The 27,124-nt window shown below is 39.9% G+C and overlaps 2 protein-coding genes across 4 annotated transcripts in view; both read left to right on the top strand.

The window, feature by feature from the left end:
- Positions 1-605: 605 nt before the first annotated feature.
- lrrc56 (leucine rich repeat containing 56) lies at positions 606-7,886 on the top strand. Its single transcript, XM_058408592.1, has 13 exons — positions 606-771; positions 871-1,034; positions 1,116-1,203; positions 1,827-1,887; positions 2,777-2,873; positions 3,762-3,959; positions 5,349-5,532; positions 5,641-5,835; positions 6,317-6,384; positions 6,488-6,633; positions 6,718-6,944; positions 7,031-7,340; positions 7,551-7,886. Exons 2-13 carry the CDS (start codon positions 897-899, stop codon positions 7,699-7,701), a joined length of 1,863 nt encoding a protein of 620 aa, XP_058264575.1. The 5' UTR covers positions 606-771; positions 871-896; the 3' UTR covers positions 7,702-7,886.
- Positions 7,887-12,971: 5,085 nt separating this feature from the next.
- Positions 12,972-27,124, top strand: part of rassf7a (Ras association domain family member 7a) — a 28,573-nt gene continuing 14,420 nt past the window's right edge. Inside the window, exon 1 of one of the 3 annotated variants that reach the window (XM_058408119.1) lies at positions 12,972-13,127. The gene's annotated coding sequence lies outside the window, so the exon portion shown is untranslated. Of the gene's footprint in view, positions 13,128-25,080; positions 25,355-25,535; positions 25,708-27,124 lie in introns of those variants that run through there. The other 2 variants (XM_058408118.1, XM_058408120.1) reach the window with 2 other exon arrangements.

The raw sequence follows: 27,124 nt of genomic DNA on the forward strand, positions 1-27,124 counted from the left end.
CCCTCCAAATCATTGAATTCAGGTGTTGTTTTTCAGCGGTTGGGCTTGGTCCATCAGTTCCAGTGAAAGGAACTTTTAATGCTTTAACATACCAAAACATTTTGGACAATTTCATATTCCCAACTTTGTGGGAACAGTTTGGGGATGACCCCTTCCTGTTCCAACATGACTGCACACCAGTGTACAAAGCAAGGTCCATAAAGACAAGGATGTTTGGTGTGGAGGTATTTAGATTCGCAAATAACCTAATCATGTGAAAATGAAAACCCAAAAGGTGAAATATAACCATTTTTGATGATTATATGAATTATAATTTAACATTCAATCAACTAGCTGTAAGTCATGAAGTCTGTTAAAGTGTGACAAAGCGTATGTGTTATTAGTATGTATTGACAATATTTACTTGAATACAGGTATCCAATGCCCTGAAAATCTTTAGTTAAATGACCTAAAAAAAAAAAAAAAACTATTAATAAAAATTAATAAATAAATTAAAAGATTTTTGCACGGACACAACAAACTACATTTCCCAGCAGCCCCAGCACTCCGTCCCACCGTATCCAGGAAGGAACGCTCCCGTTGTCAAGCAAACTTTCCCCGCTGGCTGCAGCAGCACTACCCAACTAGATAGCTTCCGAAACAGTGGGAAAAGAGATAAAATGTTGGACAGACATAAATCAATAATTAACTGATGCTTCTACAGTATTATTTTTATTTTAATCAAACTAGTAAACAGAAACGTTATGCTTTTAAAATAGATGGGGAGTTAAGGTAAGTGATGTGGCTATCTAGCAATGTTAACGGTGGAATGATGCATTAACACACACACACACACACACACACGTCTAATTTCATGGATACTTTTTTCAGGTAGGAGGCTAGTAAGATAAGAGAAGATGAATCCTGTTAGACGTCCAGGCACAGCTCATTCTTTTGTGACAGAGTTTGAGGGTTCTGGGCAAATCAACCCGAATCCTGGGACTGCTAAAGACTCAGATCTGCTGTTTGATATTTACCTCTCTCCTGAAAAGCTGGTAAGACCTAAAGCTCAGAATTTACAACTAATCTAATTGTGAAGACTGAATACCAAGACGTGTCTGTTATTGGGCTTACAGAGAAACCTATCTGGGTCTGATGATCTACAGCAGGTCACAAGCTTGGAGATGTGTGTTGATACTCGGCAGACTATCTTGGGCGACTTTGGTGAGATTCATGTACAGTTTTCTGCAGTTATAAAGCGGATATTTATATTGGCTGATGTGGTGGATAAAGAAAATGCCATGAATTTGGGGTCACCACAGTTTTGCTTCCATTCATGGCTATCAGAAGCCAATTTTTCATCTTCAGTAGCAGGGTATCATACACACATTCTCTATTAGGAGCAAGTTGAAGAGTTTGGAGAAAACCAGACAAAGTTCACTCAGACACAGAAAGAATAATTGAAACTGCATATAAACAGAAACCTGAGATCAGGTTCAAACCATGAACCTTAGAGATGTGGGGTGGCAACACTGCCTGATGCACCTCCAAGATTTCAGCTAAAGTGCTTTTCTTACTATCTCTGCTGTGATCAGAGTTTAGATTAGAGTAGTACCAACGGTGCTCCATGTAACTTCGTTACTATTCTCAATTATTTTTTTAAACATTCCCTTGAATCCAAAAAGCCACGATTGCTCAATGCTTTCAGGGAAGACAGAAGTTAATACGGTCAAAAAAATGAATCGGCTTTCTCTTTGGAAATGTTTTCTGTTAATGACGTTAAAATAAAGTTTTAAGAGATGTTTGGGTGCAGCTATGCATTATCACTTTACTGTCTAATATTGCAGGTGCTTTCTTGCCCAATCTTGTGCAGCTGAAAATGAACAACAGCTTGATCTTATCTGTGAGGTAAAGTTTATTTCCTTTCACTTTTGCACTGTATTTCTCCATACAAAGTAGGCCAAACCTTTAAAGATTCTGTCAACCATAAGTCAACAAAATGCCTGGGGAAAAAAACAGGCAATTATAGCAATCTGACACAGACATTACGTATTTCTGGAAATTCATGCTGTTCCTCTCAGGGGTTTGTGCGTGTGAGAGGGATCTCACTATGCTTCAGGAACTGTTTTCAGTGAATCAAACGATGAAGAATGATGCCTGTGATCTGGCACAGGTGCAAGGCCTCCACTTTCCCATAAGGATAGGCTCATGATGGGTTGTGGCCCCATGTTTTTTTTTGTTTTGTTTTTTGAGGACAGTAAATCCCATTTCCTGAAAGTGGTGTTGTTGCGTAGTTGGAGACTGACCCTGTGTCTCAGTGGACAGTTTTGTAGATTCAACCCATCTGGAGAAAGCATGTGAAAGCTTGAACATGTGTAATGGGGATATTTATGAGTTTGAGGGAAACATGGAGACAGGTGGAATCAGAAGTTGCAGTAACTCTGGCCGTTAATAAATTTAGCAAACTAATTTAACCATAAATGATCCACAGTAAGGTTACATTCAGCTCTCTTGGTCGATTTAAGTTTGATTCTAAGTATAACACTGACAGCTCTGGAATTAACAGTGGTTATTATTGACACAGTCAGATGTGAAGACTAAGAGGCAGAAGAGAGGAAAAAAGGCCACAGAAACACTAGACAGCTCAGAGCTGAGGGGATTTGAAACACCTGATAACATTTCCTGCACTGGGATTCTGGGGCAAAGGGGGGAGTAGTGATGTCTCACAAAGCATGGCTGAGAGGAGAGGATAAGAGCAGAGGGAACTGGTTGCTTATTGTTCCCAGTGTTTCCTCAGGGATCTCGGAATAACTCTATCCCACCTCCAAGTGCTCTCCCTGGTTCGATGCGGCCTAGCCGACTTGGATGGTCTCCCCTCACTGTCCTCGCTTAAGGTAATCACTACATTCCTACATTCCGGTGCTGTATGAAAAACAGCTCTTGCTTTTTATTACAGTCGTTTAAATATAGAGTGATTTGGGTGGACATACAGATCCTTCATTAAAGTATTTCTTTCAAAGCCACACCTCCAAAACACATGCTTAGTAAGTTGTAAAGTTGTCACATATACACTACTGCAGAGTGAAATTCTTTCTTCACATATCCCGTCCTTGGGGGTTAGGGTCAGAGCACAGGGTTAGCCATTATGCAGTGCCCCTGGAGCAGGGTGGGTTGGGGGCCTTGTGCAAGGGCCCAATGGTGGCAGCTTGGCAGTGCTGGTGGCCCCGATCTTCTGGACAACATCTCAGAGCCTTAACCACCCGCTAGTAGTTTCAGTAGTTGTAGCATTTATAGTTTTCTAGTTAGACTGCTGTTGTAGGCTTCTCTATAAAACCTTTAAGGGTTAACCAAGAGATACAAACTGTGACAAAGAACACTTTAGGGTGCTAGATGGAGGAGTTTTCTGAACTGACAGGAAACATGATTGGTAGGCTAGGAGAAAATAGTCTTTGTCCTGATTGTAAGATTTTGGAGTCCCATATTATTATTATTATTATTATTATTATTATTGTTGTTGTTGTTGTTGTTGTTGTTGTTGTTGTTGTTGTTTTTAGAGGGAGTATGTAAAAATCTCTGTGTAAAGCCATACAACAGAGGGGTTCTCTTTCGGGAAAGCTTCCAATTAAAAACTGTTAAAAGAATTCCCTCTTTAAAAGTGTGAGAGAAAGTGTTCTAAAGGAAGCATCATGGTGTACCTTTAACTTGTACTGTAACGTACTGGTGAAGGATTTGATTTGTACCAAGTGAGAATTTGCTCATGCTGCTTTGTTCTCTTCTCTCAGGAACTGTATGTGGCCTACAACAATGTGTCAGACTTGAGCCAGGTGTGCATGCTGGAACAGCTGGAACTGGTGGACCTTGAAGGGAATGATGTGGATGACCTGGTTCAAGTGCAGTACCTGGGTCTGTGTGGGAAGTTAAAAACCCTGACACTGGAGGGAAACCCTATATGCACCTGCCCCCATCCAGGAGCATCACAGGTACAGCGACAGCAACTTCACTTTTAGTGAAATTCACTATTAGAGGGTGATGTGGTAGTGAAAATCCCCTTTGACACTGTAATACAGCTCAGGTGACCCCAGTTTTTCCTGGACAGCTAGAATTTTGACCTCATCATCTGCTTTGAATTTGTTTTGGGTTTTTTATTGGACCACTGGTAGTAAAACAACTCCACTAGCAAAACTACAATGGAAAAAGCTTAGTCATGCATTTCCTATTTAAAAACTGGATATTATTCCCGATTCTAGTACTGCCCGCTTGCTTTTTAGTGCTGTCTGATGAGTAGACATGGAGAAGAAAGAGTGTGTGTTTGATTAGATTGAGTCTGAGCTTCTCTATGTTTATAGCTTAATAGTGAAGACCAGCAGACCAGCAGGCTTCAGCATTAAAGCTGAATCTATAATCAATGCCATCAGGGCACTACCTGACCATTTTACTGAATGAGAAATGCTTGCTGATTGTGAGCCTTGCGCTGTGCTGTCTGAACATGTGCCATGATGGCATACAGCCTGCTTGGTGTGAGTGTCATCGTCTTAGTGTATGTTTCTGCACACTGACCTTGAGGGCCAGTGCCATAATGGCTCTGCAGGTCACCAAAATGCAATTAGCTCCCGCAGGGAAATGAAAGCTGCTGTCTGATGTTTGATCTCATCATAGCCATTCTGTATCCATTAGAAAGATCATGGATGGAAAGGGAGAAAGTTATGATAGATGTGAGAAAAGATCCAAAGGACCAGACCAGTTTCATATTTTCCTTTGGTTTTGCGGTAATCTAGTTTATTGTGACACACACTTAGAAAATATGAAACTGAGTTAAGCATGCAGTCAGGACAGAGTGTGCTGAATATGCATTAGCTCTTCATGGTGAAGGGAAAACCTCATCCATTTGTCTTTCTTCTATTCTCTGCCCCTCTCTCTCAGTTGTGTGTTTGAGAGGACTTTCGCAGCAGTAGCTTCCTTAGAGTTTACACCTTGTGCTACATTCAACATCTTTATGGGATCAAAAAAGTATGTCTATCTATCTATCTATCTATCTATCTATCTATCTATCTATCTATCTATCTATCTATCTATCTATCTATCTATCTATCTGTCTAACAGCAGTCCACCTGATGACATGTCTTCTTTACTTTGAGTCTTTACTCTTTGTTTTCTTTTCTTTACTTTCCTCTTTACTTAGTTGGAGTCACAGTACTTAGTTGGACAGTCACCTGGAAGGAAAAATCATGTTTTAGCAATGACTTCATCAGACTGACAGGAACCTTAGACTAATCACCTTTCATAATGTCATTGAGTGTGTTTAGAGCCCTATGGGTTCTAATTTTCATTGTGTAACATTGATCCTAGAGTTAAGTCTGTTTGATTGACAGGTGTCTGAGTACAACTATAGGTCTGCTGTGAGGAAGCTAATTCCACAACTTCAGGTCCTGGATGATGTTCCAGCTGAGGACGAAGAGCCTCGCTATTCGAGCACTATGATGGAGGACTGGGTTTTGCTTAAAGAGTCCATTAGAGACACTTCAGGCGGTGCCAGTGACTGTCTGGATCTTATGGGTAATTTAATGAGCCAATCAATACATGGTTGTCTATTTACTTATTGGTTTTATACTTACTTTCTTCTAAAAACAAGGTAACACATGCTATTATGTTTTGTCTGCATAGAGTTAGGAGGTGCGAGTGTGTGTGACCTGTCCCGACCCGGGTCTGCCCAGTGCCCAGGCACCAGTGTGGGATACAGCAGTCCACTCAGTCGCCCCAGCACTGCCAGGCCTCTTTCATCCTCCATCAGCTCCAGACCGAGCTCAGCTGATTCGGATGCAGATATTCCAAACTTCGAGGCCAGTGATTTGACACACGGTGAGTGAGTTCTTATATATTACTATCAACAGGATACCACATACTGTTATGCTAAGAATATAACCAACATAACCAACATAATATCCCTTAGTAGACAGAATGTTATCCTCTTATACCACAGCAGCTTCCCAATGATAAGTTAAGTTAGTGTCATTCCTATATTCATATATAAATCAGTTATAGTGTATTAAGTTGCTCCTGTTATCACTTGCATTATAACAGCTGTAAAACAGCCACATCACCCTCTTTACTTTCTTTAAATTAATAAAGAAATGCAAGATGCAAAGCTCTATGTCCTGAAGACTTCCCTGTGGCAGAAAACTTACAGTTACAACTTTTTTTTTGACTGATACAAACTTTATAACTGTGTGTATAATTGTGTGTTTTAATTCTGAAGACATTTTAGAGACACATTGGCAGTTCTCTGATCATATCTGATACTTCTATGTTTTATAATTTCTATTTCTATTTCTCTCTCTAGGAGTGGGAAGAGTTCTCTTCTGTGGGAATCCTCTTCAGGCCATTCGGGCACGAAGACAGAAAATAAAGGTACAGGTGTACGTATTGCAACCCTAGAGGTGTAAGAGTAAAAAGGTGGCTCATAAAGCAGGTAAAAACATGTTTTATTGTTTTCATTTGTTTTCTGCTTTAGCTTCAAGGCCCGAGCTCTCACTCCAGACCCTGTACTCAGTTAGGTAGTTATATCCCCGAGCACACGTATGATGTTGAAGAAACAAGCAGCCAGGACTACAGCGATGTGTTTGCTGAACTCAGAGCCTGGAGGAAAGAACATAAAAAGTAATGACAGTTTTCATGCACAGCTTATGTGTTAGATTTGTTTAATTGCTGTACTTATTGTGGTGTATACTTTTCACATGATAGACGTCTTTTGGCTATCGAGAGAGACCGTCAGCCACAGGTGATGAAAATCATGCATGGTGATGATGATGATGATGAAAATAAAGACAGCAGCAATGAATATGATGAAGGAGCCCATGGTCTCAGCCTCATCAGTGACAGAGAAGATGAAGAAGAAACACAAGAAGGACCAAAGACTGACCACAGAGATACTCAATCTCCTGATTCCTCGTTCCAGTCTCCTTCACCAGGTAGCTTCTTCTCATTAGCTCACCATAAGCGCTTACTAATAAATTCCAGTCTAATATTTCTAATATGTCTGGTGCTGTTTTTGAAGAGGTGTCCAGGCTCTCATCTTTATCCGACCACACTATGGCTCCATCTCCACCACCCAGAGCTATAGCGCCCTCTACTGGCAAGAGGATAGCAGAGATTCGAGCCCGCAGACTTAAAATCAGTAACATAGGGGATGGTATGGGAAAGCTTTCTACGGAAACCATTATATCAGATGTAACAGCATCAAGAGATAAGAACCATAAGGTTTTATCCCCCGGGGCTTTGCAAATGCAACCTGCCCCACCTCTGATCCCCTATAAACCTCACAGACCAGGCTCCTGCCCTGGGATCACTCCACAAAGAGAACGCTGGTATGTTCTTTATTTTTTTTTTTGTTCAACAAATTCATAAAGTAATGATAAAGCATTAATTTAACATACCAAAATATATACATAGTATAGTATAGTATAGTATAGTATAGTATAGTATAGTATAGTATAGTATTGTATAGTATAGCATAGTATGCTTTAACACATTAATACAATTTGTTAAACATTTTAATGTAAAGCTTTGTCTTTTAGTTCAGGAACCAGTCCATCCAACAGTGAGCACAAGCCAATCATTTGCTCAGTGATGCCCGAGAGGCCAACGCACACACGTCCTCATACAGCAAGAGCTGCTCTGCAGAGACCTCCTGTCCTTCCCGGGAAAGCAAGTGGCCACCTGGACTGAGACGTTCTGCTTCTCATACATCACGGACTGCTTATATCTCTCTGGAGGACATTTTAAGGCAGGAGAGTGTGGGCTGAATGATGAAAGGACAAATCCATGGTAACGTTCTCTCCCACTCCATCAGCCAGGCTTAGCGGCTTACAGCTTACAGATGCCTTGGCTAAGTGGACAATTTGAAGACACTGTACTGTATCATGTAATGACAGTTTAGTCTTCTTGTGCTATCATTTCTCAGGAAATATTTTGAAAGAAATAAATTTTATTTTCCAAAAAGAATATGTTAAATATTCCCTTTTCAATGCACTTTTTTCACCTGCCATGAAGTCAGAAAAGTCACTTTGAATCATATTGTATACACCACTAGGGGATGCTCTTAGAAAGCCAACACACCACATTTGAAGAGTTTAAATAATGACATTTTCTTTGCATATTGCTGAAGGACGATGAATTAATGAACAACAATGTAATAGTTTTAGAAATATGTCACAGGTTAGAAATAATTTGTAATAATACCCCTTAGTAGACAGAATTCTAAAGTAATAATAATAAGTAATAATAATAAGAAGAGGATGAAGAATCATCATCGTCATCATCATAAGAACAACAAGAGAAAGCTTTATTTACACAGCATTTTCATCTTCAGTCCAAATTGAATAAGCCTAGCTTCCAAACTTTTAATTAGACTCTTTAAGACACAGTATTTATGATAAGTACATAAATAATAATAATGCTATATGCTACACTATATAGCCAAAGGTTTGTGAGTGTCTGACCATCACACTCGGGCTTTAAACTAGATTTTGGAGCATGGCTGTTGATTTGTTGAGCATTAGTGAGGTTAGACACTGATGTTGGCTGAGGAGGTTTGGGGATCAGCTGGTGTTCCAGGTCATCCCAAAGATGATGTCTTTATGGAGCTCACTTTGTGCACAGGGTTTGGATCTCTAAGTTCCAATGAAGACAAATTGTATTTCTATATATAAATCAGTAACACACTAGGTTAAAGAGCTTTTAAACTGGACATGGAGAGTCCTTACAAAATGTAGGGATGATACAAGAAAACTCTTTCACAAATATGCAAAGACCTATGCCTTAATAGTGGAGGGGAATATGAGTAACTACCATGTATCTTCTATGATATATAAGATTTGCAAACAACCTGAACATGTGCAAACTGAAAAAAACACTATTCATCCACAAACATATAGTTTTAGACCTATACTGTATATTTCTCTGTGGAGGTATTAGCATAGATCCAGTATCAAGGCAGTGCTTATGAAGTGCTTGTGAAATCTGAGTGCTTTGTCTCTATATCACCACCCAAGTTTTGTCTTGTTATCTCTAATCTTGTGCGATGTTGCCTTTCAGTACCAGGATGACATCAGTGAAAAAGATTTCATATCAGGTGACAGAGCAGCAAAAGGCTTCAGCAGCATTTGTTCTGAGTTTGGATGTTTTGACTGGAACACCTGTACTTCCTGTCTCTTCATGTGGCATTCCTTGTTGGTGCCAAGTGACCACCTTCAGTGCTGCTGTAGAATTTTTGAACAAGTCTAATCATGTGTGGCAAACCTCTAACTGTGTGTGTGTGTGTGTGTGTGTGTGCGTGTGTGTGTCAATCAAATATGCACTAGCATCCCAGACACCTTCAAAACCCACAAGGACTGTGTTGTGTTTGTGTAAAAAACACAGCAGCCATGACTACACTGCATTCAGTCAGTTATCTGTCAAACAGCTGCAACAGACTCATTTGGCAGCCAGGTAATATTTGTATAGATATTATCATTGGGTAATCAGTTAGACTGTATAGATTATTATAACAAATATTAGCCCCTATCTGAAGACATGAAAAGGTTAGGTTTTTTTAACCTACTGAATCAGCTGGGGTTGTAATCCTGCAGTTCCTTTATTTAGTGTAGTGTAGTCTAAATGCATGCCAGTACAGCATAGTATACATAGATGTCTGCATTTTTGTTGATTTTGATTTTTATAGTACAGTATTGGTGCTTATTTTACACAAGGGCCTGTAAGCTAAAGAGCAAACATACGCATGACTGCTAACATGGACAATGAAGTGAAAGAAATGATCACTGAAGTAAGTGATGTGTGGAATAAAGAGCAGTGAACACAGTCCACAGAACACACACATCTGACTCTGAGGGTTTATTAGATTAATGGTCTATTCGATTGAATTCATTCTGAACAGTGTAAGGTAGGTAAGGGCACTTTAAATACAATGGCCTCACATTATTTCCAATTTTTTTTGTACTTGACCCCATTTTTATGTTTAAACTTATTTTATCAGCAGCTTTGTCCAGCTTTCTCACCTCCTCATTTAAACACTTACATTGAAAAACACAGCTTCCATGCTAATTATTATCATGCCACCATGCTCACCATCACACTAATCAACTCATGGATCAGTAACTAGGTAAGCCGGATGAGCCCAATGTTTGAGAACTGAACTGTGCTGGACACAGACACACACACAACTGAGAACTGCTTTCAACAGAGAACTGTACTGTGCTGGACACACACACACACAAATTGTCCTGTTTGCACGCATATGTCACTTTACATTACACTTTACACTTTATATTGATCCTGTTTACATGTTAACTTTAATATTTGCACTCACTGTCAACACTATTCTTTTGCACAGAGTCGGTCTACATGTTGTTTGTCTGCACTGTCTTGTCTTGTCATCCTGTGTCCACACTTCTGTTGTATGTCTAGTTTAAAGATTGCACCTTAAGTATAGTTTAGTTTTATCTCTATGTTTAGCTCTAAGTCTGTCTGCATCACTGTACTTTGTCTTTGTTGTGTGTAGCACCTTTGGTCTAGGAGGAACGTTGTTTCACTTCACTGTGTAATGCATCAGCTATATATGGTTGAAGTGACAATAAAGCTTCTTTGAGTTTGACTTTGACTTTGAATGAGTCTCAGTCATAACTCAGAGCAACTTTAATGTATAACTTGTATAGCATAGTGCTACATTCAGGAAGGAGTCCAACTTTTGCTGTCTCCACTTCTTCTACATTGACTATGACAATGCTATGACAGTGTTGCTGGGAAATGGTGAATGACAAATGAAGCTGCAAAGGCCTCAGCATATTTAATGCAGATACACTATATTGCCAAATTGAATTCAGGTGTTGTTTTTCAGGGGTTTGGCTCGGCCCCTTTGTTCCAGTGAAAGGAACTCTTAATGCTTCAGCATAGCAAGACATTTTGGACAATTTCATGCTCCCAACTTTGTGGGAACAGTTTGGGGATGACCCCTTCCTGTTCCAACATGACTGCTGACCAGTGCACAAAGCAAAGTCCATAAAAACATGGATGAGTGAGTTTGGTGTGACTGGCCTGCACAGAGTCCTGACCTCAACCTGATAGAACACCATTGGGATAAATCAGAGTGGAGACTGCAAGCCAGACCTTCTCATCCAACATGCCTGATCTCACAAATGCACTTCTAGAGGAATGGTCAAAAATTCCCTTAAACACACTCCTAAACCCTGTGGAAAGCCTTCCCAGAAGAGTTAGTTCCCAGAACGGACAGGCTAACGCCATATTAAATTCATGTGCATGTAAAGGCAGATGTCCCAAAACTTTTGGCAATATAGTGTATTAGATCTGCAAGGGTTAAGTAAACAACTTCTCCAGTACTGCAGGTGGTGCTATTCAAATTTTATGACAGTTTCCATGACCACAAAGAGAAGATAAGTGTTTCTCAAAGTTATCCATCTTAGAATAAATCAGCTTGAACATGCCATATTTGTAACAGCCAATCAGAGGCTTGATCATATAGTGTGTTTGTAGTTTTCACTCAGCTACCCATGTGCTCTGTGTTGTCTGTTTGCTTCACATTTACATCTTATGAAATATTTTTTTTATGAAAGCCAGCCGGAAAAATGTATTCTTTGAGATGTTTAACACCCAACAGACGTTGCTGTTATATGAAAATAATGCATGCCAGGAGGGAGTGATGCAGAACAAAGGAGAGTGCTGCTACCCATGAAGAGTATTATTTTCATATAACAACATGGTCTGGATTTAAATATTCTGCTTATATAACAGTGATTTGCCAACAGCTACAATGTTTTATTTATTACTGACATGTCCTTCAAATAACGTTGCATATGGTAATGGTTTATGGTTAGATTTTTGATGTTGTGGAATGCCTGAGATACAAGTTGGTTCCTGTTCTCACCTACATTATAGCTGCAATAAATATTGCTCTCTCTCTCTCTCTCTCTCTCTCTCTCTCTCTCTCACACACACACACACACATGCAAAGCAAAGCCTGCCTTTCTTTTACAGAAAGCATTACAGAGTTCTTTTAACGGAAAGCATTACAGAGTTCTTTTAACGGAAAGCATTACAGAGTTCTTTTAACGGAAAGCATTACAGAGTTCTTACAACCAAGACTCCATCTATAAATGTTCCAAGCAATAACTTCAACACATCAAGGATGATATGAATTAGTTTGTTAAACAAAACCTGTTTTTTTAAAAACTGTTTTTTATTAGTCTTATATTATTTGCAGTGCCTGCTGAACAAGTCCCAGTAAATGAGCTGTTATTATAGAAAAAATACCGTATTAGAATGAGCACATTTACATTAAGCTTATATCATTCATGTCACTGCGTGTTACAAGAAAATATTATTACAAGAAAATAATGCACACCTCGAGTACTCGAGTACTCGAGCACCCACGGAAATGCCCGTGCACCCACGGAAATTCCCGAGCATCTACGGGAAAACACCATTAGTAGGTGCCGTTAATTTAAACCAATCAAAACTACGTTTGAAATTCGGGAACCTTTCTGATTGGTGGATCTCGCGTGTCATAATATCTAGATAGAGTGGACGCTCTTTCGAAATGGAAGTGGGCGTGGTTATCAAACCGTTGTAGTAAGGTCAATTAGTCTTTGCGTTTCGTTTAAATGGACAGGTGCGTAATTAAAACGAAAACGAAACGGTCAGTGTGCCGAGCACTCACCGGACAAAAAAAAAAAAGAAATCGGCGCCTATGCCTTATAGTATATATTTTCTTTCTTTCTTGCTTGCTTTCTTTCTTTAAACACCATTGTAACTGCACGAGTCATGAACCACTGTGACGTCAGAGTGGGACACAACCACTAACTTTTCAATGGAACAACAAAAATACAGCACCAACCAACATATTATCACCTGAATTTTTATTTCAAAACAAGGATTTTTAATGTATTTTAGTGTGAATATTAACATTTAATAGTATCTCGTGCAGGCGGCAAATAAGTTATGGAAAGCTTCTCCTTTAAGATGTGCCTTTAAGAGGTGCTATGGCAACGGGACAGCGCGTGCTTCTGTTCACTCCATTAGATGTGGATGAGAGAGCAGCGCGTCTCTCCGAGGAAAAGTGACGCGACAAGAGGAACAAGTTGGTAAGTTGGTGGCTGTATTTCACTCCAGCTTTTCTTGTAAACTGGATCAAAATGGCACCCATGTACCGATGTACTTCAAGTGCAATACGACGGCAAATGTGTTGGCTAAATTAGCGTGCAGGAATATTAATGCTATTTGCTGTGCTAGCGATAACTGGCCAGTTTTTTAAACCGAGCTGCTGCACGATGAAAATGTCCGGTTAAAAACACTGGTGTGTGTGTGTGTGTGTGTGTGTGTGTGTGTGTGTGTGTGTGTGTGTGTGTGAGAGAGAGAGAGATCCCCCCAGCTAGCCCCGAATATGCAGCAATGCACCTGTTAAAATCCCAGCTAGCTAGCGTACAAAAACATATCTTCTAGTTGAACTCACGGTTCAACTAGAAGTTATCTTAACTCGGCTACATCCACAGGGTTTAGCCTACAACCTGAGGCTGTTTATTAGCTGAAGTTGTCTTGTCTTGGAGGGAGTCCTCTGTGTGTGTGTGTGTGTGTGTGTGTGTGAAAGAGAGAGCGAGAGAGAGCGAGAGAGAGAGATAGCGGAAGCTATAGGTGCGTATGTTGCCTGGGTACGAACAGTTAGTTCTCAGCTGCAGCTACACTTCCTTCAGCTCCTACACTCAACTCCACAATAACTGGACACTTTATCCTGGTTATGGTGGATCTGGAGTCCATCCCAGGATACTGGACATGAGTCAGGAATAGATGGAATGTCAGTCAGTCGCAGGGCACCATGCACACACATACTGCCAAAACATCTGCCTTTACAAGCACATGAATTTAGTATGGAGTTGGCCCGCCCTTTGCAGCTATAACAGCTTCGACTCTTCTGGGAAGGCTTTCCACAAGGTTTAGGAGTGTGTTTATGGGAATTTGTGACCATTCCACTAGAAGTGCATTTGTGAGGTCAGGCACTGATGTTAGATGAGAAGGTCTGGCTCGCAGTCTCTGCTCTAATTCATCCTAAAGGTGTTCTATCAGGTTGAGGTCAGGACTCTGTGAAGTTCCTTGACACCAAACCCGCTTATCCATGTCTTAATGGGCCTTACTTAGTCATGTTGGAACAGGAAGTTTAAACTTCCCAAACTGTTCCCATAAAGTTGGGAGCATTACAATTTTCCAAAATGTCTTGGTATGCTGAAGCATTAAGAGTTCCTTTCATTGTAAACTAAGGGGCTGAGCCCAACCCCTGAAAAACAACACCTGAATTCAATTATTTAAAGGGGTGTCCCAAAACTTTTGGCAATATAGCATACATTTCACAACTACTGTCATGTTTATGGGTGGTGGGATGAACCCAGAAGAAACCCAAATAAACACGGGGAGAGAATGCCTGGAGACAGACAGTGAGCCAAATTCAGGATTAAACCCGGAGAACCTGGAGCTGTGAGGTGACTATTCAACTGTCTACACCACCATGAGCATCTGAATAGACCGAAAAGATTGTACAAATTAAACATTACACACAATTATTCACAATCAGATGCTTTCAGTAACTCTATATAGTTATCAGATTTGAAGTGGTTCCCAAGCTAGTTCCATAATCATTGGACGCCAGTCCACTGCAGGACACTTAGCCCTCCTTCAACAAAAATAAATAAACTCTGGAATTGTGTTGTCATGGTGATGAGGTTGTGAATCATTGATGCTTTGAGGCTGTTTTGTGTCTAATAGTCCATGTGTTCTTTTGAATATTAGTGGCATTTTGATTTCTGCAAGTTACTGCTGTAGCTCTCTACTGTGAAGGATTCACTGAATACTAATTGTGGGGTGCCAGTACTTTTTGAATCATCGTAAAGAAAAATTATATTATCCTAGAAAATTCCTTTATGCTGTTTAAATGTGTTTAAGCAAGAAGTATCAGTTATTGTATTCCTTTCTGATGAAAGAGTGCCAATAATACTAGAGCTGACTATATAATGAATTGTGTCTCGATTTTATTACGTGTGACAAACACATTGAACGGTGTTTGGTGTATCTTACATGATGATGTGTTGGGTGCTGAGAAAGCAGTAGGATAAGATTAGTATGGTGTAAAGAGAAAAGAGAGGCAAATGGGGCAACAAAATATGTGTCTTGAAGCCATTACAGCATGTAAAAACACAGGAGTCGGGAGAGAAGGATGGGCAGCACTCAGTGACCTCATTCAGGCAAGGTGGTGCTTTTGTCATTTTGATGACTGCTTGGCCCAATCATATGTGGGATAAGTGATGCTCCAATCTGTCAGCCCTGTAGGCGTGACCGTTAAGGTGATGGGCCTGTATTCAAGGAAACCTCTGTTGATCATCAAACCATGCATAGATGTATGTGCACTGATGTAGTCATGTGACCTAAAGCTAATGAAGCTCATAAAGAGGTTCAGTGTTTCTCATGTAGTATAATCATAAAAGGGCTGCTTTATTTTGCAGTTTTGGGAATGAGCAGTGACCGGTGAAGTGAATAAGACTGATTATCTCCTCATCATGGCACCTGGTAGTGGGTGGGATATATTAGGCAGCAAGTGAACATTTTGTCCTCAAAGTTGATGTGTTAGAAGCAGGAAAAATGGGCAAGTGTAAGGATTTGAGCGAGTTTGATGAAGGGCGAAATTGTGATGGCTAGACAACTGGATCAGAGCATCTCCAAAGCTGCAGCTCTTGTGGGGTGTTCCCGGTCTGCAGTGGTCAGTATCTATCAAAAGTGGTCCAAGGAAAGAACAGTGGTGAACCGGAGACAGGGTCTTGTGCAGCCAAGGCTCACTGATGCACGTGGAGTGTGAAGGCTGGCCCGTGTGGTCCAGTCCATCAGACGAGCTACTGTTGCTCAAATTGCTGAGAAAGTTAATGCTGGTTCTGATAGAAAGGTGTCAGAATACACAGTGCATGAAGGGTCAGGGCTGTTTTGGCAGCAAAAGGGGGACCAACATGATATAAGGCAGGTGGTCATAAAGTTATGCCTGGTCAGGGTATATCATCATATCACGTTACACTGAATGTGTTGTGAACTGAAATTCGTATTGAAATAACTAGCTATATTAATATGGCTATAGTTATTGATTTATTATTTTTTATTATACACTTCATTATGTTAATTTGGTTTGGTAAGTTCGGCTTAAATCTCTCTGACATTCTCTGAAGTCCTTCAAATTGAGCTGTTTGTCCAGAGGCCATGTAGAATGAGAACAAAAAGGCTTGTGTACCAGCTGGAGATAGCACATACTTATTTACAGACATCTCATTCACAACCTCTCTCTCTCTGACACACACACACACACTATACTGTACTGTACTTCGTGAACTTGGCATCGGTCCATTTGGGTGACCCCTTTCTTCAATCCTTCAGCACCCTTCTTTCGACTTTGGATGATGGAATGTGTCCTTTCTGAAATCTCCACCCAGTTTACACTGAGTGATCGTAGCCTTTTTTTTTTTTTAACCTGTGCTTGTTTCATATTGCAGTATTTAAGAATGTGTTTATAAAAAATGATACACTTGTTACAGAATTTTCCAGTTAGCTATTATGCTGTATTATTCTATTATATATTAGCTATTATGTGACTGAGAACTGTGACCTTTACACAGAACACTGATAGAAACTGAAAGGAACTGAAGATGTCACAGAGTTTGTACATTAATGAAGCAGTTATATAAAGGCAAGTTGGGTATTTGCCCTAAAATGTTACTTGGTGCAAAACTGTTGAGCAAGCAGCATTTACTGAAAGTAGGCGTTTTTTCGGGTGTTGGACCTGACTGACTAGAATTAATGCCAGTTATTTGCTAGAAAAGAGGGAATCAGGCTTATAGTTAGATATCAAAGAATACGGAGATTTCTCATAAGGCATTGGCACGCAATTTGTACAAGTTTTTGGGTTAGCCATTTATATACTTTCTGTTATACTTTTCCAATTGAACATCTAACCACTGCATTTTATACACCAAACATGTCGTGCTAACCAGCCATTAGGAAAGCATTCTTCTTTTTCCTTTTTATTTGTTTCCTTTTATTAAGTAATACTAGCTTGAGGAATTTCCATACAGATGTTTGTAGAAAGAAACTAATCACTTAAATATAACTACTAATAAATTCTGGTTGGAATTACAACATTTGTAATTAGCATTAAAACCAGTGGCAGCTGTGGGAACATCCCCAACTCGGAAAAGTCTAGAAGCCAGAGGACAGAGGAGTCATGTTTCCATACTGTGGTATCTAATGTTAAAGATTAGATGATATCTATAATCTATCTGTAGCCTCTTATGCATGAATATCATGGTGGTGAATCCTCACAAAAATATGATTATGCTTTGGTTTGTTGATCTGATCTCCTTCTCTTCTTCTTCTTCTTCTTCTTTTTCTTCTTTTTTTTTATGTAGATCAGATTTATAGAATTAAAACCCACATCTATTAAACAGCATCTCTTCCTGTTAATGTTTTCTGCAAAACCTAATCATTAAATATCCACCCCATTGTCTAGCCTGGATATTAAATGCAATGGTGGAGCTGTCTGTGTAAGCAGGAAGGCAAAACCAGGTCTGTGGGATTGAGGCAATCATGGAGACCCCACGTGTTGGAAAGGCCCCTAAACAGACAGAAAGAAGACAATAAAGTTAGGGGCTTGGCATGGCAGGCTGCTTCACTCAACCTTCTTTTGTAACTATCCCAGGCCTGCATTCCTCACCCCCTCCTATTTTTTAGGGGTTTTTGTGCAGCATGAACCTCAGCCCCGCTGTCATGTGACTTTTTGTCTCAACAATTGGCAGTGTTTGTCATTGGTCAGTGTCTTTGAAAGTGCATCGGTCTCCTGGGTAACAGAGCATGGCAGGACCACTTCACCGAACCCCCAACCCCTTATTTTTTATATCCTGCTCGACTCTTTAGATAAAGATTCACCGCTAAGCTGATTTGTTTCATCACGTAAACGTTTAGCCTCCTACAGAGTTAATAGAGGTGAGTAGACCTTCAGTATTGAATGTTTACATTTGTGCCCTATAGTTGCTGGAGGCTGAAGAGGTTTTTGATTATTTCTTACCGAGCCCTTTCGAAATGTCCTCGGTCATAGTAAGGATAATGGGAAAGTTCCTGTGTCTGTCACTATTGTAAGAAAAACGTGGAATTTTCTTCAAGAAGTGCATGACAGATGTTCTACAAACACTGAAGAAGCTTTACTTTGATTTCCTAAGGTGTTGCTTTCACCTTGTTGAGACGTTAAATACCGCTATATACAGGTTTTTACTTTACATACTGTATGCATTCTGAGTACCTCAAACTTTTTATTTCCTCTCAGTTTTTAGTAGAATGAAAACAACTTTATTGTGTTTTGCAGCGTTTGGTACAACTCCAGCTTTATGCTGTTCTAGCCAGAAGGGTAGAAGAAAGTAGGAAAAGGTTTGGCTGTTTTAGTTTTATGGTACTTGTTGAAAGGATTGATTTAGTGCAGTACGTAAAGCCAAGCACTAATAGTTTTCACATATGAAGAACACTGGGGTCTAACAGAAGGCTTCAGCTAAGAAGAAAACAAAATCCCAATTTGCTTGCATGAACGACCAAATGTAATCCATCCTGCGTTCACACCAGCAAAGAAAACTGTTCTTTTTCTGTGTTAGTTCACAACATGGAGCTGTGATTTTTAGGGTCTGTGACGGAACAACAAGCAACATGTAGACAGACAGATAAATAGACAGATGGGTAAGTAGACAGACATTCTGCTTAAAATAATTAAATTAAAATATAGTGAATAAATTTTGGTCATATTGTTGACTTTGTCCAACTAATAGTTTGCTATTCATAATAGATTAATAGTCTAGTTTGCTTGCTAATATTTGTACTCCCATCTTTCTTATTTGTCACTTAACTGACTCTTTGACTGAGTCAAAAGTTTTCATGATAGCTCAGAATAAAGAACCCATATTTTCCCACAGTTCCTGTAGGTTTTGTGCTTCTTCTGCTGATTTAATCAGTTTAGACAAGCATGAATCCTATGATGCTGGTTATTGCTGATCTGGTGCTGGTTTAGGTGGTCACCCAGAACAATCACGCTCACGTCCAGTCCAACACTATTCTGGTCATGTATGCATTTCTAAGCTGTTTTTCTGACCATGGATGCTTTGCTAAGCTGTTTTTATTAAACAACTATGAGAAAGAGGAGACAGGAATACCGTGTAGCTTCTTATTTTAATGTTTTTGATCAACTTAAGATTGTGGCTTAGCTCTACAAAAAAAATTGCAATAAAATCCCCCAATTTTTCTTTGAGAAAACCAATAACACTAAGCATTTTGGATAACGAAAATGTGCAGAAAATGCCCCAGACATGGTCATTTTAATATCTACAGTTCTCTAAGCTAACATTTAAGTAGCTCAGACTTAAACCAGAACAAAATATCAGTTAAAAAGTGAACATTTGGCTGCGAGCCAGTCGTTATTAGAACCGAAGCCAGTGCTGATTGATCATAAACAAGACGTTACTAAAAGGATGATGTTATCTTTGGCTGGCTGAGCAGTCCTGAATTTCCTGCCTGCAGTGTGCCTGAGGTCTCACGGCCCCTAAAGACTGTCTCTTCACAAATCCGCCCACAAGCCATTACTTAGACCAACATTCTTTCATTATTAATTTCTCCTTCTAAACCCTGTTCCAAGATCTCTTCCAATAAACACTTTATTCAATTTATTGCATTAGTTACGCATGCCTCGTATTTAGCTTACAACCTAAAAGGCACCTGATTTATAAGGAAAATGTCGGCTATGGTTAAGGTAAGCTGTGCTTTATGTCAGTGCTGTGTGTCTGTCAACAGAGAGCTTTGATGGAGGTTAGGATGAACGTGAAGGCTTTTGAAAGCGTCATTGTTCTCCCAGGATATCTGCTGTGTCTGTCTGAGCTTGAGTGAAAGGGGGAAAAAAGCCTCTGTTTATGTTAGAAAAAAAAGAGAAAAGTGCAAGATAGAGATCGTGTGTGTATTAGAGAGATAAAGAGAGAGAGAGAGATCAGATGTATGAGAGGTGAGATGGAAGAGTCTTATCTTTTGAAGGTGGGTATACATTGCTTTTTGTTCATCATGACCCCTGAACTTCATGCACCTGACAGGACACTTTTCTATAACACACTTCTTCTCTGTTAGAAAAGCTCTTTTTTTTTTTTTTTTTTTTTTGTAGACAGACACAAACGGTCTACCAACAAGACTCTCTGACTCATCCCACAACCAGTGTGAGTGTCTCTTTATCTAGAACCAGAATTTGGTCAGGAGATAAATAACATGGGAAAATGCTGTCCACCCTCTGACTCAGCTAATCCAGACCAGAGCTGCTAGCTGCTTCATTGGTGTCATGTGCTTTACTGGACCTGTTTCAGTGTTTTTTGTCCTGATTTATGTTTAAAATGTGGCTAAAGAGGCTAGATTAGTCATAGGTAGGTTGTTTCTTTTTTTCTTTTTTTTTACTGACCGAGGAAAAAATATAAGATTTAATAAAATGGATCATGTTTCTTTTCTTTGCATCCTGCCTAATGTTTGTATAAAGTGTGTGTGCATGTGTGCGCATGTCAAGATGACAGGTTGAGAGCTGTGAATGTTTTGTGTTTGCTATCTCGCCTTGCTCTTCTTCTTTTCATCTTTTTCGTGCCCTCGGTTTGACCCGGGCCACCGCACTGCTGAGAAGAATGAAAGCTGTCTGACCGTGACTGGCCACCAACACATTCCAGCTGTCCATACGCTCATCTCCAGTAACATTAACCCGAATTTGCTTTCATTCTGAACACCACTTTATTATGTTAGTCTCAGTCAGAACAGCAGCCTGCTATTAGTACTAAATATTGCATGATGATGTATTTACCTTCTTTTTTTAAAACCTCTTCTGGACAATTTCAGGCTAGTCATCTGCTTAGCGTGTAAAGAAATGCCACATAACATTCCCAAAGCGAAATGCAGTCGTCTGCGCTCGTGCTTTAAAAAGACCGTCTGCTCTTCGTGCCAAGAGAGGAAATATTGCACTTTCATTGTTAAGGCTTAGCCAGGGTTTATATTATCACTGTGTTTTGTTTTGGAAGCAAAATGAAAAGTGCGCGCCGTTCTGAGCGAACACACAGTATAATTTAACATTACGCAGCAGTGCTATCATTGTGACCATAATGACAGAGTGAAGCTAAAATTATCTGCTCCGAGCATAAACAGCAATCACACAACGCTACCTTGTTTTCTTCTTTTCCTCACACCGCTGTAAAAGTGAAGTCGATAAAAGTAGGAATGCTGTGAAGCCCAAACTGCTCTCATGCTTATGGCTAAGAGTTTTTGGATTTTTGAGTCTTGAGCTTGGATTTATTTAAAACTGGTGGCCTAGATTGTGTGAAATTCTGGCAGGACACCTACCTTTACATGCTTAGCTAATTGTAATGTCATTGCTAAACAAGCACCAATTTAACAACCTAGTTTTGCTCGTTTTGTTGTTGTGGGTTTTTATTTTAATAGCGGTAGTGTTTTTAGGCTGTTGGCCTACATAACAGTAGAGCTCTGGCATGGATTTTTCTAATGCACACTTGTGCACGCAGTAAAAATCCTGCCTGTTTGTCGCACAGAGACATTTTCTGAACCGAGTGAAATTTGTGGTCAGGTTTAAACACGTAGCGTTTATCAAAGCTCCTCTTATATGGCACCTGCTTCAACTGCCACGGCATGGATATTATTTCCATTTGTATTATGGACATGGATTGTCTCTTTCTGTAAACGTCCGTTGCAGTGATGTCAGAAAAGTATTACAGGGTTCCTGTTCACCCCTGCCATTATCTTCTTTGTGCACAAAATAGGTGAGATGAACTGTGAAACATGGTAGCTTGTTATGGAACTGGCATCGCATCAAGCTTCACTACACTGCTCCTGCTAGTTTGGGTTTACTGATCACTTGCAGCAGGGTGGTCTTTGTCGAAGTTGGCCTTCTGGGTTAGACTGCACTGGGAACTCTTGCAAAAGCATATTGATGTATTATTTTTAGTGTTTCTTTCTGTTTTGTTAGGATTGTAATAGAAAAGGAATAGCACGAAAACAAATTTGGCTGAAGCTGCTATGTATTTATTATTAAAATGTAAAATGAAAATATACTGATTAATGTAATGACCTAGATTGACAGTATACTGTAAACGAAGGCTGAAGACCTACCTCTACCTGAAACACTTAACCTAGCTCTTATTTTCCCCTGTATTTTAAGTATTATGTTCTATGTATATATTTATAACTCAATTTCTAGGCTAATGGTATCCTAAGTCTGTGACCTATTTGAACCATTGTTAATGTATTCACTGATAGAGACTTTAAAGCACTTTTGTACGTCGTTCTAGATAAGAGCATATGCCAAATGCTAGAAATGTAAGGTCAATATCTTGACACCTGCTCATTCATGCAGTTATCCAATCAGTCATGTGTCGGCAGTGTAATGCATAAACTCATGCAGATTTCTATCAAGAGCTACATTTAATCTTCACATCAAACATCAGAACAGGGAAAATGTAATCTCAGTCACTTTTACCATGGCCTGGTTGTTGGTGCGTGAAGAGCTGATTTAAGTATTTCAGAAATTGCTGATCTTCTGGGATTTTCACACAAAACAGTATCGCAAGTTGACACATGGTGCGAAAAAGCAATAACATCCAGTGAGCGTCAGTTCTGTGGAAACACCTTGCTGATAAGACAGACCAGAGGAAATTAAGAAAACTCAAACTTTATTATCTATTATCATCTATTATAATACACTGCAGTGCATGCATATGTGAAAGACATTGGGTAAATGAGTCATGAGTGCGTTGTAAAAGTTCACTTATTTTTGAGGTATACACTATTGCCAAAAGTTTTGGGACACCCCTCTAAATCTTTGAATTCAGGGGTTGGGCTCGGCCCCTTAGTTCCAGTGAAGGGAACTCTTAATGCTTCAGCATACCAAGACATTTTGGACAATTTCATGCTCCCAACTTAGTGGGAACAGTTTGGGGATGGCTCCTTCCTGTTCCAACATGACTGCACACCAGTGCACAAAGCAAGGTCCATAAAGACATGGATAAGCAAGTTTGGTGATGTTGTAATAGTACGACATTCCTATAGTTTCTATGCCTTAGTAGTAAATGTACAGGATGTTGCAGAAGTGGCAAGTCATGGATTTTTTTTGACAACAGTTCTCTTTTTAAGGTTCATCCATTTTCCAGTAAAGGTTTGACCTTTAGTGGAGTGGTTCAGCTGAAACTTGCAGAGTCATCTGGTATCTTTAAATCACACCGAGTAGAGTTGTAGTCTTATCCCTGCAGTGAGTTTGGGGGGGTCTCACGGTGTATCAGTAGGGGAGGAGAGATTAAAACCATGACTCCCAGGAATGCCTGGAGGCAACCGTGAAATTTGACCAGGGATAAACTAGGATCCTGGGTGATGGTTTGATTTTACAGCAACCAGGATTGGTCTTAATCCTAGAACATTGTCTGGGATTTTTAAAGGACATTTTCTAAATACAGTTAGCTATTTTTAGCTGTTACACCGAGCGTACTTGTTTACAGACGTTGTTAGCTTATGAATAAATTATTTCTGCATTGCAAATCACACTCTCGTAATGTGAAGTCAATTGTGTTTCTTAACTGAATGCTAAATTATTTTGTGTTGTACGGGGGGAAAAAGAGGATATGACTCAAACCTAAAACTTGAGTCCAAATGCCATTTTCATTAGTATTTATTTGCAAAGACGCTGTTAGAAAGGTGTGGCTTTGCAGTATCTTTCAGGCTCAATGTTTCTGTTCTCATGTAAGTAGTAGAATATGAAAGTGTTTTATTTCAGCTAGACTTCTTTATGTAGAGGCAGAACTGGAAGAGAAGGCATCAGTGATAGACGGATAGATTGTGTGTGTGCACAATTTATTGCGGTGTACAGAATGAGAAGGAAGTGCTAATGGAAAACAGGTCTGGTTTCCATCTAATAACTCGTTCCCAGTGATCACTTGTGTCTCAGAAGATTTGTTTGTGTGTGTGTTTGTGTGAGAGAGAGAACATGTGCACACTTGTGTTACTGTTTGTTTGTGTGCCAAATGTTTGCAGCTGTGTAACTGTCCTGTCCTTATGTGTGATGTTTGTGATTTGTGTGTAGGATGTGCGTATGTTTAAATATTAAACTTGTTGTGGCATCTTGTTTCAGAACCACATACAGTTTCAGGTTTCTGTCTGTTTCTTTGGACACTCCTTTCTCAGAGTCATTGGGCCAAACTTGAATTAAAGTAAATTAGCATATGTATGGGGAACTATTACCATAGATACCAATGAGAGTGAGAGACACAGAGACAGACAGACAGACACACAGAGAGAGAGAGAGAGAGAGAGAGAGAGAGAGAGAGAGAGAGAGAGAGCAGATGAGGCAAGGGTTACATCTGTTATCACATTTGGACCTGAAGCAAAATGTTTAGTTTTTGCAGAGATTTTGTGAACATGATGCCAAACAAATCAGTTATAAACTCTGTTATAAAGCTAGTTTCAGGGGACAAAAAACCTTAAATATTTAGTAGAAATGGGAAAGTGAAAATATTGATGCAGAAATAGAATAGATATATGTTAACAGATGTTAACATATCATAATATAATGATCATATTGTCATTTCACCTAGCCTGAAAAGAAAACAGACACAGAAAGAGAGATACGTCTGAGAGAACTAGAGTTTGCATAGTCAGTTAAGCATATGAAACAGAAACATCCCGAGCAAGGCCTCCACAAAAAACTCCCACAGTCAGCTGTGTATAGTGCATCATGACAATGCTCCCCCCGCTCCCTCTATCCCCCTCTACCCCCAGCTAGAGGATAATCAACATTCAGTTAATACTGGACTGATACTATATTCGTATGCAATTTGTGTTTTGAGAGAGAGAGAGAAAGAGAGAGAGAGAGAGGAAAAAGTATTTGAAGGACACAGAAACTAGGCAAGTGGAAATAAGACACTCCTACTACCTGGAGAGAGGGAGGGACCTGCAATGTCAGCAGAGCTTATTGAGGCACGAAGAGGGAGAGAAAGGATCAACAGCCTCAGATGTGAGTGGGAAGTGCACTCTGAAAGAGGCGTTGTGAGGACACACAGAGGGGCTTCATTCTTCTCAAGCCTTCCGAACAACTAACTGTTAGCGGCTGTCCTAAAAATCAGCCTGATCCTAACTACCTTCATCGGACTTTAATCTGCTTCACTCCATCTTGCCTTCATTCCTCTATGCAGACATCTGTGGAAGTTTTGTGAAACAAAAATCTTCCATTTTTGTTTAAAAGGTAAGAGACTGCTTAAGAGTGAGTGCTTGTGTGCGTGCGTGCGTGCGTGCGTGTGTGCGTGCGTGCGTGCGTGCGTGCGTGTGTGTGTGCGTGCGTGTGTGTGTGTGTGCGCGCGTGTGTGCGTGTGCGTGTGTGTGTGTGCGTGTGTTACAGCTTGTCATGTCAGACTCTGTAGCTCTATCAACCTGTTGGTAGTGTTATAACTCGCTCCACACCAAGCCTGTCTGTTTTCACACACCTGGCTGTGAGATGAGGAACATCTAAAAGAGTTTCTGACAACCACAGTTTATCTGACGAAGAGCAAAGGCTGATCGTAATTCTCACGTTCCTCGCCCAACCTTTGGCTTATCAAGGTAATGTCACAGATAATGGATGCCAGTTGGGTCATCCCTGAACTTTATTTTCAGTTCACTTCTAATCTCATCTTGGTTTATGGTGTGTGTGTGTGTGTGTATTTATGAGCTTTTTCTAGTTTAAAGTTTTGACGTGTGAACTATTTTAAGTGCAACTTAGTCTCCCAAGTCATTTAGTCAACCGAATGCCTATTTTGACATGCTGTTAAGAAATTGACAGCTGTAGCAGCCTTCAGAGTAAATTAAAATCAAGGCTTTTGGACGTTTGACTGATCTGCACTTGCAGACCTGTACCAGACGGATGAGGCCACAAGCAGAATTCGGTGGTTGGTACTCCAGGGTTTTCTCGTAAGTAGCCTGGTGGTGACAGGCCATTTGGGGTTCTTAAGTACTGGGTTTTATAAACTGAAGTGAGCTTAGAATGACAGGGGTGACGTGCAGGCTGCTTGCTCTCTTTAGCCTTTACGATGGAGAACAGCACAGAGCCATCCATTAGAGACGAAGCAGAAACACTTCTTCTGTAAAGGATAAATTCAAATCATCCTCATCCTCTGATAGTGAGAGAATAGAGGCTTCACTCCCTGAGCTTGGCTGTAGCACTGAAGGCAGCATGTTCGCTTACACTGGATGTCTAAGAGCACTAATCGGTACTAATTAAAGGCATTATTATTGATTTGTAAAATTTGTAGTCTAAAACCACAACTATTATACTCTACATGGAAACAGTTTCAGATGAGATGAGTATGGCTTTCCAAAACTGAAGCAGTACAGTAAAATCAATTTTGCTATAAAGTTTAGTGGCGTTCAAGTGTGTCTAGGGATTATAATCCAGGGAGACTTAGTTTAAATATTTCTGAAAATATTCTACAATATTCTAAAAGTCTGTTTAATTTACACTGACTTTTTATTTAGATTGAGTTTTATTTTTATTTGCATTGAGCTTTAATGACTAGTGAGTGAGTTTGACCGAATGGATTTCACAGTACGCTTTCGCTTGGTTGAATAATGTTGGAGTGTTGTGTTAGTTATTTAGTGTTTTCAAAGGCTTTAAGTTTCAGTGAAAATGAGCTGTCTGGTTGGAAATTATGTCCAAGAGTACTGAGCAGAAAAACAGTGCATGTGGTTTTAACAGAGAGCTGATATGCATATAGCCGTGTTTTTCCTTTTTATTGTTTCGTTCCCTTTCCTCTGTCTCACATTCTCATCTTCTCTTGATCTCATTCTCTGTTTTCTTTGTGTGCTCGTGACTTGTCAGTCTCACTCTATGACTCTAAACATTCACACGCCATTGACAGATCTGGCAGTGTGTGAAAAGCAACATGCATGAAAGTGAGGAACTTTTCCAAACAGTACAGCCTAAACCCATTACAGGTCAGAATCCTTTTGGTGAAAACCTTTGTACTGTTCAAGAAAATGT

This window comes from Hemibagrus wyckioides, linkage group LG14 (genome assembly GCF_019097595.1).
Source record: "Hemibagrus wyckioides isolate EC202008001 linkage group LG14, SWU_Hwy_1.0, whole genome shotgun sequence".
NCBI classification, from domain to species: domain Eukaryota; kingdom Metazoa; phylum Chordata; class Actinopteri; order Siluriformes; family Bagridae; genus Hemibagrus; species Hemibagrus wyckioides.

Bases quoted from the DNA above. Each gene is read 5' to 3' on its own strand.
- lrrc56 (XM_058408592.1), top strand. From the start codon at position 897: ATGAATCCTGTTAGACGTCCAGGCACAGCTCATTCTTTTGTGACAGAG. The intron at 5,533-5,640 runs GTAATTTAATGA...TTGTCTGCATAG, and splicing joins TGACTGTCTGGATCTTATGG to AGTTAGGAGGTGCGAGTGTG. The intron at 6,634-6,717 runs GTAATGACAGTT...TTCACATGATAG, and splicing joins TGGAGGAAAGAACATAAAAA to ACGTCTTTTGGCTATCGAGA.